Source organism: Somniosus microcephalus, chromosome 25 (assembly GCF_052327205.1).
Source record: "Somniosus microcephalus isolate GS21.2 chromosome 25, FLI_Smic_1.0, whole genome shotgun sequence".
In the NCBI taxonomy this organism is placed as follows: Eukaryota; Metazoa; Chordata; class Chondrichthyes; order Squaliformes; family Somniosidae; genus Somniosus; species Somniosus microcephalus.
The window spans coordinates 41052670-41068478 of NC_141011.1; the positions used below are offsets into that span (position 1 = coordinate 41052670).

The following is a 15809-nucleotide window of genomic DNA, read 5'->3' on the forward strand; positions in this document are numbered from 1 at the left end:
TGTTCCTCATCTACTGAATGGGTACAGTGGCATTGTGATTATGGTACTGAACTAGTAATCCAGGGGCCTGAACTAATAAACCAGAGAATATTAGTTCAAGTCCCATCATGAAAATTTTAATTGTTAAAAAATCTGGTGAAAAATGACCATGACGTTGTCAGATTGTCATAAAAACTCAACTGCTTTACTAATGTCCTTTAGGGAAGGAAATCTGATGTCCTTATCTGGTCTGGCCTAAGTAAATCCAGTCCCACACCAATGTGGTTGACTATGAACCACCGTCTGAATTGACCAACTCAGTTGTATCAAAACATTCACCTTAAGCTGTCCACCACTACCTTCTCAGGACAACTTAGAGATGGGTAATAAATGCTGGCAACATCCATTCCAAGAATTAATTTTTTTGAATAATGTCACCAACATTTGAACAAAGGATTAGGGCTTATTTACATTTTGCCAATGGTATGGTCATTTGGGTATCCCCCATGAAATCAGAAGGGTCATCTGAAAAGCTTCAGAGTTGCCTGGATAAACTGGAGTGATGAGCATGTCAATGATAAATTTCACTGAATCCCAGCACATACTAGTCTCCAAAAGAAAGAAATACAAGAAACAGGATGCAAAGCATGAGCTGCTGTGAAAACCGATCAAGTCCAGTGAACAGCAGAAATTCCTGGGCATAACCTTCAAGAGGATGAGGCTTGGCACATCAATAACAATACCGCTTGGGCATAGGAGCATAGAAACAGGAGTAGGCCATTCAGCCCCTCGAGCCTGTTCAGCCATTCAATGAGATCATGGCTGATCTGTATCCTAACTCCATTTACCCGCCTTGGCTCCATAGCCCTCAATACCCTTGCCTAGCAAAAATATATCAATCTCAGATTTAAAATTAATTGAGCCAGCATCTACTGTTTTTTGTGGGAGACTTCCACACTTCTGCCACCCTTGAAAAAGTGTTTCCTAACTTCTCTCCTGAATGGCCTAGCTCTGATTTTAAGGTTATGTCCCCTTGTCCTAGACTCCCCCACAAGCAGAAAAGGTTTCTATCTACCCTATCAATTCCTTTCAAAATCCGATAAATCACAAACATATATAGCCTTCTATAATCCAGGGAATTCAAGCCTAGTTTATGTAATCTCTCCTCATAATTTAACCCTTGGAGCCCTGATAAAATTCTGGTGAATCTGTGCTGCACTCCTTCCAATGTCAATATATTCTTTCTATGGTGCGGTTCCAATAACTGTACACAGTACTCCAGATGTGATCTAATGTAGCAGAACTTCCTCCCCTTTATATTCTATCCCTCTAGATATAAAGGCTAACATTCTATTAGCCTTTTACATTTTTTTTTGAACCACTACAGTTTAGTGATCTGTGTACATGGACCCCTAAATCTCTTTAGACCTCCACTGTTCCTAGCTTTTCACCATTTAAAAAACTCAGATCTATCCTTTTTTGGTCCAAAATGGATGACCTCACACTTACCTGTGTTGAAATCCATCTGCCACAGTTTTGTCCACTCACTTGATCTATCAATCTCTCTTAATGAGCATTGTGGACAGGAGCATAAAATTACAATGTCACCCATCTTTGCATCATTGGCAAACTTGGATATATGGCTCTCTTGTGTTTTCCAAGTCATTAATAAATATATGAATAGTTGCGTGACACCACTAGTCACTTTTTTCCAATTCAAGTACATACCCATTATCCCGACTGTCCGTCTTCTACCACCTAACCCGGTCAATAATTTGCCTTCAATTTCATGGGCTTTAATTTTAGCTAACAGTCTCTTATGTGGAACCTTATCAAATGCCTTCTGGAAGTCCATATAAATTACATCCATAGACATTCCCCTATCTGTTACTTTAGTCACTGCCTTAAAAAATTCAATTAGGTTCATTAGACATGACCTACCTTTTACATGTTGGCTCTCTCGAATCCAAGTGCTCAGTCACTTTGTCCTTAATTATAAATTCCAATAACTTCCCCACAACAAATGTTGGACTGAAAGGTGTATAATTTTCCGGTTTCTATCACCTTTCGTAAATAATGGCCGTATATTTGCAAATTTCCAATCTAAAAAAGGGACAATTCCTCAATTGCAAGAGCTTTGGAAGATTATGGCTAAAGCATCTGCAATCTCCTCAATTTCTGCAATTTAGGGCATCAGCCAGGATGAGACAATCCTGGAACATCGTCTCCAGCCTGGTGCACTACAAATCAGACACAGATATAGAAGCTGCAAAGGATCCAAAACTGAGAAAGAAGGACAGTATATCGCCTCCCACATTATTTCTGTTTAACACGTCAACACCAAACAATGAAAGAAAGGCTTCGGAGACTCCAGCAAAGGTACTTGCACAATGCAAGGACTGTCAATGTTGATAAAGGAAAGGCATTCAGAATCTACCTAGTACATTTGCAACTCTGCAGTTTTATGGGCCCGCTGTGGACAGCAGACCTTGGCACCATCCAATCAGTGAGAGAATCTCTTCACAGGAGTCAGCTGAGCCACTGACAGAAACCTACATGCCTTTCAGAATAGACAGTTGCAAATTCCAAACTATCTGATACAAAGAGGATGCAAAAAGGGTAACAAACCCGGGCCATCTTTAGCAAGCTCCCAGTAGCAGTAGCAAAAGAAATACCAGTGAGCCAACCCAAGAGTGGAAGGGCAGAAGTCACAGTGGGTAGAGGAGGAGGAGTAGGAAATAACTACAACAGGCTGTCATGATTCTAGCTGACAATTATTTCAATCAAACATAGCTAACTTACCAGTTGTAGCACATGGATCCAACCCCCTACCCCAAAGGGCTATAGTTACTGATCTAAGCCATCAAATTCTGGTAATTTTGAGATTATCTTTCAGCTGAATGTGGCTAATTTTCTGAATTTTGCTGAAGTTCCTGTTCAGCTAATTAAGTTTGTTTTATTCAGAGAGTGCACTACACACAGGTTGACATTCCTCCTGTTTCCACAACCAAAGGCTTGCAAATATGTTTTAGGGCGCATAGAATTAATCTATGCCAAGGGCATGTTTGGGGGAGAAGGCAAGTTATATTATTTTGCATTAATTGTTACTGGAATAGGAGCATTTTAGAGAATGCAAATCTCTCAGGCATCCTTAAATGTTAAAAAAGCACCTTGCATATAAATTATATAAAGAGAACTCAACCAAAAGTGTAGGTGGAACGTCACATGTAGAGGAAGTTTGTGATTTCCTGGGAAAAATTAAACTCAAACCATCTTTGGCAAAAAAAAAACTTGCCCCTGCAGCCTGCTGCTCAAAAACAATTTGCCAACTAAGTTGCTGAAATTGCAAGCTGTTAATGGCGCAGCAAGGGAAACAAGGCATCTGGGACCCGAGTGAACAGGGCAACCAACAGGGTATCTGTGGTGATTATTCTTGTTTTATAAGAAGCATTGTAATTGGTTGCCTGTTTTCCTGCCTTGAGATATATGCTGTAAACTTATTGGTTAGTTGATTCCATGTGACCTGTGGTGGCCATCTTAAATTCAGTTCTCTACAGCTTGGTTGAGACTGGGTGCTTAACATGTACTGCTGGTTTTTTAAGGTTAATAAAGCCTAGCTTTTGAAAGGCAAGCTACTCTTTATTTTAGTATCTCCTTACCAATGAGATTTAAGGATTGGGAAATAAACAGCTGAAGGACTGAGAAGGGCAAATTAAAGGGGGTGAATTCAATGTCAAATCAGGGACCGAAAGAAAGAGTGGATTAAGAGACAAAGTGACAAAAAGGAAAAGTAAGAAAAAACTTTTAATTTAATATTTTACATTTTTTTAAACTCCTAAAACGATTCACAACCAATGCTCCCTTTAATCCGCGCAGTGCTCTAGGGCTCCTACGCAGCGGGTGAGCCGGCTTTTAAATTGAAAAAATGTGCATGCGTGGAATTTTCAATGGGCCGCGCAGCCCAAAAAACTACAGGGAACATTGTTCACAACTTGTAGAAATGAGACTCCACACTTACAATAGTTAATTTTCAGTACCAGAGAGGTTGGTTGGCAATCATTAACATTTATCACGTTATTAAAAGGGTAATTACACTACTAGCCCTAAATATCTGCAGCGGTTTTAGTTTGTATCTACCATGCAAATTTAACAACTTCATGACATTCAATGCATGTCAACGGTGAGGCAGACAGCGAAATGCTGTTTTTGCAAAGTTACCAGTGGAGTGGCGCAACTCGGACAGCAACCTTTCGATATTCGCATTTAACCATGCATTTGTCCCTCGTCTGAAGTTGCTGTACCTTTCACGCATAAATAACGGCATGCACCATTAGCCTCACTGTTATCTTGACAGCAAAATCTGTCCCACAGTCTCACAACTGCTCTACCTGCATGCCAAACAAGATAAAGTGCATCTACACTATCAATAAAATAGTCTTCCCCATCTCAATGTCCGCAACAAGCCATTTATTTGAAAAGTTATTTTGATGCAATACAGGAGTAAATTGCACATATTTCCCACGCCCCCTTTGGGCATTTTCTGTGCACTTATTAGATGTAGTTGGCTGTGCATCAATGCCCTCCATGTTGTGGAATTCTGTGTTTTGGTTTTGTTTCCAACTGCATGCACAAGAGTGTGCTCTTTCATCTGTGAACGTGCATCCAGTCTGCAAATCAAATGCCATTCTGTCTAACAGATTGGATGATTGTTCACTACTGGAGAAAGTTTGTGCTGTAGCAATTACTCAATCTGCCTCATGAATTAGAAACATTTAAACAATATTTGTTTCGGGAGGTACTGAATCATATTATAATCAATTCACCACTTAGATCAACATATATATTATACATTTACCAGCGCATTAAATCATCTTGTATGACAGAACAACTTTGCTGTAAATCTTGTAATCCCTGCCTCACTCCTGGAGCAAATGGCTTTAAACCAGCTGCAACAGGGACTGTTCTCGACCTTGTCACAGAAAACAGCATTTTCAACCACTGAATCATGTTTCTCCCAACATAAACAAACATGACAGGTACTAAAATTTGTAGTAGACAATGCTTCAAACAGTACTCACACATTATAAATGATGTGGCAGATCTAGTTGGTACTATCCAAACAAACGGTGTGACCAAAATTGTTTTGTGACCCTCAACCACAACCAGACTTACTTTTCTACAAAGTACATTCAACAGATCAAAATTTGGTTAAAGAGTTGCATGGATTCACTTTTAATATATCCAAGTGCACATTGTATTAAATATTAGCTTTTACTTCTTATCACCACTCTGACCTGCACTTGATTTTAATAGTTCACCAAAATAATTTCAATGATCAAATATTCAGATTAAGCATCCAATTAAATTCTTCTCTGGAAATTGCCCATGGAGTTCTGATGTTGCAGATTCTAATAGACAACTTTTTCTTTGTTCCACAAAACTACATTCTCTTTCTTGTCTCCTACCCAACCACCACTGCAGACACTTGTTTAGGGTTCACATTCACGCAACCTAGATTGATAAGAGTGCCTTTAAAACGTAAAATAAAATTTAAGCAACTTAAAGGGAAAATAAAAAGCAGAGGCTGTGTCATAATCATAATCATAATCAACTTTATTGTCATTGTTAGTGCACAAGTGCAGTACAACGAAATGTAGGCTTGCGGCTCCCGAGAGTGTACATTTAGATTAAGACATTTAAACATTCAACATTCATTTGGCTTGTAATACATTAACATAAACATAACCATAATAAAGTGCATTGGCAGATGTGCAGGCTTTAGAGTTTATTTGTGGAGTTCAGTAGGATGACCGCCCTGGGAAAGAAGCTGTTCCTAAATCTGGTCGTTCGGGTGCGAATGCATCTGTAGCGTCTCCCAGATGGCAGGAGGGCGAACAGACTGTGGCTGGGGTGGGTAGGGTCTTTGATGATGGCCCGTGACCTCCGTAAACAGCGTTTCTGGTATATGTGCTCTATGGTCGGTAGCCGGGTGCCGGTAATGCGTTGGGCAGTTTTGACTACCCGCTGCAGGGCATTCCGGTCATAGTAGCTACAGCTGCCATACCATACTGTGATACAGTTCGTCAGGATGCTCTCTATTGTGCAGCGGTAAAAGTTAGAGAGGATCAGGGGTGACAGGTTACATCCCTTCAGCCTCCTTAGGAAATATAGGCGCTGCTGGGCCTTCTTCACCAGAGAGGAGGTATTGAGGGACCAGGAGAGGTCTTCCGTGATGTGGACTCCGAGGAACTTAAAGCTGTCCACCCTTTCCACCACAGCCCCATGGATGTGGATGGGGGTGTGACTTCCGCCTTTAGACTTCCTGAAGTCCACAATGATTTCTTTGGTTTTCTTGATGTTAAGGGCCAGCTCATATCAAGAAAGTCAAAGCTAAAAACAACTCACATTGAATCAAATTGACAATTTATTGAGGACATTACACAGTAGTGTTCCAAGATCAATGATCAAAACCCCAGCTCACAAGTTGAATTTCACAGTAAAACTGACCAGCCAATATATTACTCAATTTATTTTGTACATCAGCAGCTATCTATAGTTCAAGATCCAAATAGCAGACCTGTAGCAATGTATAGTATTACATCATGAAAGCACTGGCTAGTTGAATTACAGTCAATAAACAAACGTATTTGTATACTTAATTAATTGAACCACCCCTCGGATATCAAATGGAGCTGTAATGCTGATTTACGGATGTGACCTAAAGGTTTTTCAACATAGTGATTCAAGATTGAGAAACAACCTGCAGATTGTACTTGTAAATTACACAGGTTCAAATGTTAGATCATGCCCAAATTAGCAGGAATTTGTTCTCCTCTACTGCACCTTCAACCAAACACTACACTTAACAACATGGCATCTGCACTCTTAGCACATCTCATTTACAGCAACTTTTTTTCCAATTTCATGACATTGCTGTTTTCACCGTGCCTTATGTAGCAATATGCGCGGGTTGTCACTGAAAAACTTGCAGAATCATAGAATTACTTCAACTCACTGAATAGCCACACACTAAGCAAAACATGATACCAAAATTAACCACCATTGTTCTTACACTCGAGAAAACCTCAGAATTCATAACCAAGTTTCACATTTGGGACAGACAGCAATTACACATCGTCAATGCAATATTTCTTACAGTATTTACTCTCTGCTTTATAATTAGCTTAATTACTTATGAATAACCACTTTGTCAAATCCAGAAGGGTTTGTTAAGACTTTAAAAGCTGATGAATAATGCTGTGCAAGGTGCTTAGTACAACTCACTTACCATGAAACTGTGCTTTCCCAAGCAGTAAAGAAAACTTCTACTGCACAAAAGCCCAAAAAACTAAACAGAGTTCCAGGTAGCTGTGTATCCGTTCCAAACACCAAAGCACTAAATTAAGGATTATATCTTCCTCATTTGCAACATCTATGACTGTCTGGCCAACCCTCACTAACATTATAACTGCACTTTAACAATTTTCCTGGGCTGTAACTTCTTTTTACATTTTAGATCCTTGTACACAGCCTCCAGCGCTCTCACTTCATCTTTTGATAAACACAAGACAGTCTTAACTCATCAATGCATTCGTGATTGACCAAAGTTATTTCTGTTGAGCAGAATTATTCCTGGAAGTCCCTTCCCACCAAGTGAAACATAACTATCCAGTCAACAGCAGACAAGCTTATGGTTCCCAAATAACTCAATGTGTAAATGCATCACCAAGTCATGCAGTCCAAGAATATTACTGTCTCTATCCCTGCTCTGTATTAACCATTCAATTAGCTGATCTCAACCAGGACAGCAGTGGGGATGCAGTAATTGACATTTGTGTTCCTCGGCTAGGAAGGATGAAGTCTGCCAGGGCTCTCTGGAAATGCACACAAAAAAATGTTGAATAAGGACATGATATCGATTGGATGTAATGGCTTCCCATAATCATATGGTCACGTAGCACTCCCTGTCGAAAATCACACTTGTCACGGGCAGCAGAGTTTTGAATTATCTCCAGTTTACAGAGGGTAGAAGATGGGAGGCTGGCCAGGAGTGTGTTAGAATAGTCAAGTCTAGAGGCAACAAAGGCATGGATGAGGGTTTCAGCAGCAGATGAGCTGAGGCAGGGACAGAATCAGGTGATGTTCCAGAGGTGGCAATAGGCAGTCCTCGTGATGGTGCGGATATATGGTCGGAAGCTCAGCTCGGGGTCAAATATGACACCAAGGTTGCAGTCTGGTTCAGCCTCAGACAGTTGCCAGGGAGAGGGATGGAGTCAGTGTCCAGGGAATGGAGTTTGTGGTGGTGACCAAAGACAACGACTTTGGTCTTCCCAATATTTAGTTGGAGGAAATTTCTGCTCATCCAGTACTGGATGTCGGACAAGCAGTCTGATGATTTAGATACAGTGGAGGTGTCGAGACAAGAGATGGTGAGGTAGAGCTGGGTGTCATCAGCACACATGTGGAAACTGACGCTGCGTTTTCGGATGATGTTGCCGAGGGGCAACATGTAGATGATAAATAGGAGAGGGCCAAGTTAGATCCTTGGGGAACACCAGAGGTAACGGTGTGCGAGCGGGAAGAGAAGCCATTGCAGGTGATTCGCTGGCTACAATTAGATAGATAAGAATGGAACCAGGCAAGTGCAGTCCCACCCAACTGGACGACGGTGGAGAGGCGTTGGAGAAGGATGGAGTGGTCAACAATGTCAAAGGCTGCAGACAAGTCGAGAAGGATGAGGAGGGATAGTTTACCTTTGTCACTGTCACATAGGATGTAATTTGTGGCTGTCAAGAGCCATTTTGGTACTGTGGCAGGGGCGGAAATCTGATTGGAGGGATTCAAACATGGAGTTCCGGGAAAGATGGGCACGGATTTGGGAGGCGACAACATGTTCAAGGGCTTGAGGAAAGGGAGGTTGGAGGTGGGGTGGTAGTTTGCAAGGAAGAAGGGGTCAAGGGTTGTTTTTTTTGAGAGGGGTGATGATGGTAAATTTGAAGGAAAGGGGGACAGTACCTGAGGAGAAAGAACCATTAACAATTATCAGGTAACATGGGAGCCAGGAAGGGACACTGGGTAGTCAGCAGTTTAGTGGGAATAAGGTCGAGGGAGCAGGAAGTGGGTCACATGGACAAGATGAGCTCAGCGAGGGCATGAGGAGAGATAGGAAAGAAACTAGAAAAAGATGCGAGTTCAGAGGTAGGACGGGGGGGGAACCTTAGAGGAAGTTTGGCCCGGTGGGCTAGGGGAAGGAAGGAAAGTGGTGGAGGCAGATCGGATGGTCTCAAGCTGCAGGCACCCACCAGGCCAGCAGTGTCTTTTCACAATATTATAATTTGCTACCAGTCCAGATGATCCTTGACTGAATGAAGAATATCTGTACTAATCTACATTTCAAATTAAAGCGTTCCGAGTACCCTGGCGCCCACTAGCTCCCACGTGAAAATAACTGACTTAACTGCAACCTTAGCATTCGATAATTGCAACAGAATAGAGCGTTTTTGGAAGCATAAAGTTGAGGATGTTGATCCTATGGTAAGAACAAGTAGAGCTGGACAAAAGAAATTAAGGAAATATGATCCTTCCTACTTGGACTTGGAATTCAAATTTGCTGGTTCTGATGAAAATCGTCAACCACAATGCATTGCTTGTGCTAAAGTTCTTACTCAGGATAGCATAAAACCAAGCAAATTAAAATGCCACTTGAGGAGCAAACATCCTGTCCTTAAAGATAAATCACAAGGTTTTTTCCAAACAAAAACTCTTTCAACTGAAAGGACAGATGAAGGTAATAAATTCAATAGCTGTCCCGTGGTAAAGTTTTGACAAGAATCTACAAACTCAGGAAGAAGTGCCACTAGTTTATGATCAACACTGAGTCACCATTTCTCAATCAGTGCTTCCAGGTTTTATTGGGCTATTTGGCCAACATATTTGACAGGCTCAATAAACTTAACCTTTCTTTGCAAGGTATGAACGGTAACACGCACAAAAGTATAGAGCTTTGACAAAAAAAATGTTATGTACTGCAAGACAATGTAATTACATTCCCAACATTGTCTTCGGTTATTGTGGACTGCAAAATGTCCGAGAATATAAATATGTAATTCTGGAGCTTTGCACAAAATTCAACAAATATTTTCCTAAAAGAGGGAAATGAATTGCAGGAGCAAAATACTGCAGATGCTGGAAATTTGAAATGAAAACAAAAAATGCTGGAAATACTCAACAGGTCAGGCAGTATCTGTGGAGAGAGAAACAGAGTTAATGTTTCAAGTCGATGACCTTTCATCAGAACAGTTCTGAAACAATAACTTGGTTTCTCTCTCCACAGATGCTGTCTGATCTGCTGAGAATTTCCAGCATTTTATGATATTATAAATGATTTGCAAGATTTTGCCTGGATTCAAAATCAGTTTTCAGAGAAGTCGTAGCAAAGGCCAAGATTGCCATGAGCCTAAAAGAGAATTTGATCGACAGAGCTGGCGAGTCTGTTTGAGACAATTTTAAAGTCATGCCTCTTGATCAGTTATGGCTCTGGCTCTCAATTAAAAAAAAAGTTCCCCGAATTCTCCAAATGAGCTACTGAAATACCCGAGTCAGCCATGGCTACGTAGGTAGCACTCTCGACTCGGTCGTGGTGGTCATGGGTTCAAGTCCCAGAAAAACCCAGGCTGACACTCCAGTGCAGGACTGAGGGAGCACTGCACTGGCAGAGGCGCCATCTTTCAGCTGAGACTTTTAACCGAGGCCCCATCTGCCCCCTCAGGCGGACGTAAAAGATCCCATGGCACTATTTCGAAGAAGAGCGGGGGAGCGCTCCCCAGTGTCCTGGTCAATATTTATCCCTCAATCAACATCACTAAAAAACAGATTACCTGGTCATTATCACATTGTTGTTTGTGGGAGCTGCCATGTTTCCTACATTACAACAGTGACTATACTTCAGAAAGTACTTCATTGGCTGTAGAGCACTTTGGGATGTCCTGAGGTCATGAAAGGCGCTATAAAAATGCAAGTCTTTATTTGTCCACTTTACTTCAACATATCTGCGTAAACTTTTCACACCAAAAATAATGTAGAAGTAGCATGCACCTAGAGACTGATTTGCAGTTTGAATCTCTACAAAATCAAACTGAGATGCCACAAATTGTGCACTACGCTCATCCTACTCACGTGAGATAAAGTGCGAGTCATCAAGTGCCCTCTTATGCTCACATTTATTCAGTTGTATAGTACGGGTACTGTGCTATTTATGTTGCTTTCTGTCTTGAGCAATATGCTATGTTAGCCAAGAAAATAATATTTTCTTGTTCTATGCAAAAGTACAGGTGGCGAAATTGCTTTTCGCCAGTAGTGCAAAAGGGGCTCATACCGAATCAGCAGCCCGTTTTACACCACACCGATCTTCTTTTTGGAAAAGGAAATCATGCACAGTGTAAAACAGGCTGCCAATTCGCTATCACTCGTTTCGTGCGACTGACGGAAATCAATTTCACCCCCAGTTTCTTAAAGGGAGGCACGCATGTGGCGTGAATCTCCAAAGGGGGGGGGGGGGGAAAAGGGTTCATCAAAAAAAAAAGTTTGGAAACTTCTGTTCTACATTATATCAAAGCCCTGCCCAACAGCTAGCCAAAGTTCACAAGATAACATTAAAGCAGGTAGTATAGTACATGCACTCTCACAAGACATTTGACTAAACAGAGATACTACTTGGAGAGAATAACGCAATTTGGGGAGAGTTAAATGCTGAACAGAGATTGAATAAAAAAAGCTTTTTTACGTCTAACATGTGGCACACCCAACGATCCCCAACACAGCAAACTCCCAAACTCAATTGCACAATCAGGAAAGGCATGGTACAGAGTCCAGGTGCTTTCTAAAATGAAAGGATTAAAAAATATATTGAATGAGTCAAGATGTCTGAAACACTTCCAACCTTAAGAAACCAAACAATGACAGTACAGCCTCTCAAGCTGCATTGAACATAAATTCCAACTTAACCAAAATTCCACTGCTTGAAAAACAGGTCCCACACAAAGTCTCATTTCTGTCCTCACCAACCTACACCTCCCTCACCCCCGATGCATTTTATTCAAAATCTTGATCCATTCTACTTCTGTAACTTCCTCCATCACTATATCTCAGCACATGTCCTCTGCACTCCATCTTCAGTATCGTGACCGTCAGCCATCTTGGCCCTAGACCACTCATTGCCCATCTGCCAAAGGTTCCTCATAAACTCTTCAGCTATGTCTTCAATTACTTTCTCTTGCTACTATTCAGTTTTTACCTCTATAAAACTTCAAAACTTTTACTGTGAAAAGATGATATGCAAATTTAAATTATTCAACACTTTTTTTTTTAAAAGCCAAGCAAATGGCAGGACCACACATTAATCAGAATAAATGCATGACTTGCACATCAAGGAAATTGTTTTTATGTTAATTCAATAATCAGGTGTTTTCAAGGTATGATGCGTTGATATACCACCATACTGTGTCACAGTGAAAAGCAATTTCACCTGGCACTCCCCTATCAAATTCCTGATCTTTGCCAAGCTGTGAGGTGACACCCGACTAATGGGATGGTGAGATCGAGGGCTAGCAAATGCAAATAAAGGCAGAGGAAAGTGTAGCCATTTCTAAATTTGCAGTTTCTTTACTCAACAGATTCCAAAGATGATAAATTTCAAAGAATTTCAGTGCAAGGTTTGTGTTGGTACAAAGTGGTTTCGGGTCAAAGCTAAACTTGTAGAATATAAAATGGGTGTTAAAACTCCAGCTGACCAAAGTGAAGCAGAATAAGATTATCTCCACCAGAATCTCACTCCTCTGTGCCCTGGTGTCAAGTAGGACCCGGACTCTGGATTCAGGCTGCATTTATACTATTACTGGTTCACACCATCAGTACCATTATTATAGTATATAAATGCACCTTTTCTTATCTAATATCACAAACCAAAAACTTCCCAAATCAAATTGTATGGTATGGATGGATCAAGCAACCCAAAATAGCCTAATGAAGGCGGAGGTTAGGCATTGTATCAAACATGTTCTAGTTGGATATTTGGTTACAATGTCACAGCCTAACGCTAACAGAGTTGCAAATGAGTTATAAAAATACTGCACTCCAAGAAGCCATTGGAAGGCTGTAATATCATCAAAAGGTTCAAATTAAGTGGAGAGAAACAAATCATTCCCATAACTACTGGAGTTGGTGGACTGTTTAATTTCTTCTGTTTTGCCAGACATAGGTTTTATAGCCATAGTAATAATCTTTACAGCCGATGTCTAATAACATTCATACTAAAGGATAATGCAATGACGTCCATACAGAAGGATTAACAAATATAGTATAGCCAGCGGCTGAATACAGGGAAATAACACACATTGAACATGTCAAATATTGTCATATCTAGAACGCTTCTTAAACAAGCAATGAGTTATGCTCCTTACACAAGCAATGAGTGTTAGGCAGCACAATGTTCACTGCAATCAAAGCAAAATTCTTACTACTGTAAGAAATACAAAATGCCACTCAAAAAGACAACTAAAAATGGATACTACTAGTGCCTAAAATGCAAGAACTGCAAGACTTCCCTGTAACCATACCTCTCGTAGCAAGATGGAAATAAAAAATACTTGCAAGTGTCAAAAAAAAGTTTGAAAGTAATTTGACTAAACACGCCCAAAAAGTTTTGTTTTCAAAAATTACTTTTCCACCTTCTCGTCAATTTTCTGCGGCGTGATTTTAAAAAGAAATGCAAAAAGGCTTTGCTGAAAGACAGGGTGATGCTGGTGGTTAAATATTGCGGGGAGCTGTTGAGTGCCAGGTTATTTACTCACCCATTGTAGTGAGCTTTCACTTTGATAGAGTCACCTGTTCCATACTCCATGCTGTCATCCACTCTCGTAGGCATGACACAGCCGAGACTCCCACCGGCGAACAGGTTCAAAGTAAACCGGGGGGGCGGGGGGAGAACACAACAAAACTTTGGGATAAGAACGAAGGAAAGCCCAGTTACATCAAACCTCGCGCTGCCCTCTCTCAAATCCTCCTCTAAATTCCAGTTCCTGCTCCTTTCGTGGAAAATTAAACACCAAGCTTCCCCAAATTTCACCTCAGCCAGAAGTCCGAATTGCGTCAGAAATGCTAATCGAGAAATTTAAAATAAAAAGACTTTCGATGAAATTCTTCTGGGGTCTTTTTTTTTAATATTAAGACGAAATAAGGCCAGTTTTGCCGAGACTGCGTCCCACTTCAAACTTATTGCTTGTCGACGCCTCTCTGCGGGTGAGCGAAAATTTTCCTTTGGCGGCGCCGTTCGCTCGCGCTAAACAAATGGCGGTTGCAGGTTAACCGACACTTCACCCTCCGCTCCGCCCCCAGAGCGCTCCTCGCCAGCAGCCAATCGCGCTCCAGGACAGGCATACCTGTTCCCCACCCCACCAATCCGCGACCGCAGCCAATCCCGAGACCGAGAAGCCGAAATATCCCTTGGCCAATCAGGAACAAATAGCATTCTAACCAATAGGACCAGGGATGGGTTTTTTTAACCTGCAGCCAATGGCATCAAGGATCAACCTCTTCGCCTCCCCCAAAAAAGAAATCACCTGTAACCCATGGGGATTATTCGAACTAACAGAATTTCTGCAGCACCTTTCACGACCTCAAGATGTCCCAAAGCATTCGTTTCGTTTTGAATACCTCTTAATGTCTCTTCACTTCTCTTTTGTTCTCTCCCAGCCCCCATTCTGGCCTTTTAATCTATTTCATTTCCTGTGCTTCTCTAGTCTTGACAAAGGGTTTTGACCTGAAACGTTGACTCTATTTTTTCTCCACGGCTGTTGCCTGGCCTGCTGAGTTTTTCCAGCATTTTCTGTTGTTATGCCCCACAGCACTTTATAGCCAATTAAGTACTTTTGAAGTGTACTCACTGTTGTAGGAAACCCTGCAGCCAAGTTGTGCACAGCAAGCTCCCACAAACAGCGATGTGATAATGGTCAGATAATCTTTTTATAGTAATGTTGGTTGAGGGATGGATATTTGTCAAGATATAGTTCAAAATAGTGCAGTTGGATCTTTTACATTCACCCGAGCGGGCAGACTCAGACAACTTTAACGTCTCAGACAACAGACGGGCACCTCTGACAGTACAGCACTCCCTCAGCACTGCCCTGAAATATCAGCATAGATTTTGTGCTCAAGTCTCTGGAGTGGGACTTGAAACCACAGCGGCGAGTGTGCTAGCCATAGCTAACAGTAATACAACAACAACAACAACTTGTATTTATATAATAAGAGGGATAAGAGTAATAAGAGGGATAAATATTTCTTGTAACCTATGTCAGGTAAGGATAGTGACACCTGTTGTCTAAATCTCAGTCGTTTGCAGCCAATCACAGGATAAATTATGCTACATCCCAACAGAGGTGTCAGGAATTTTGACAAATGGTAAACCACCCTGAGCGGGAGCGCAATACAAATTGATTGCAGTGTGACATTGTGTACACTTGCAGAGGCACAGTGCTGATTTTTAGAGGTTAACAACAACTTGTATTTATATAGCGCCTTTAATGTAGTAAAATGTCCCAAGGCGCTTCACAGGAGTGTTCTAAAACAAAAATTTGACACCGAGCCACATAAGAAATTAGGGCAGATGACCAAAAGCTTGGTCAAAGAGGTAGGTTTTAAGGAGCGTCTTAAAGGAGGAAAATGAGGTAGAGAGGCGGAGAGGTTTAGGGAGGGAATTCCAGAGCTTGGAACCTAGGCAGCTGAAGGCACAGCCACCAATGGCTGAGCGATTATAATCAGGGATGCTCAAGAGG

The 15809-nt window shown here is 41.3% G+C and overlaps 1 protein-coding gene across 1 annotated transcript in view; it reads right to left on the reverse strand.

Annotated features, from left to right (window-relative positions):
• The window catches only part of prkcz (protein kinase C, zeta), a 626261-nt gene extending 611900 nt beyond the window's left edge, over window positions 1–14361 (reverse strand). Inside the window, exon 1 of the mRNA XM_085967266.1 lies at window positions 13827–14361. Coding sequence (XP_085823392.1) covers window positions 13827–13900 — 74 coding nt within the window. The 5' untranslated portion in view covers window positions 13901–14361. The remainder of the gene's footprint in view (window positions 1–13826) is intronic.
• Between the last annotated feature and the right edge of the window lie 1448 nt (window positions 14362–15809).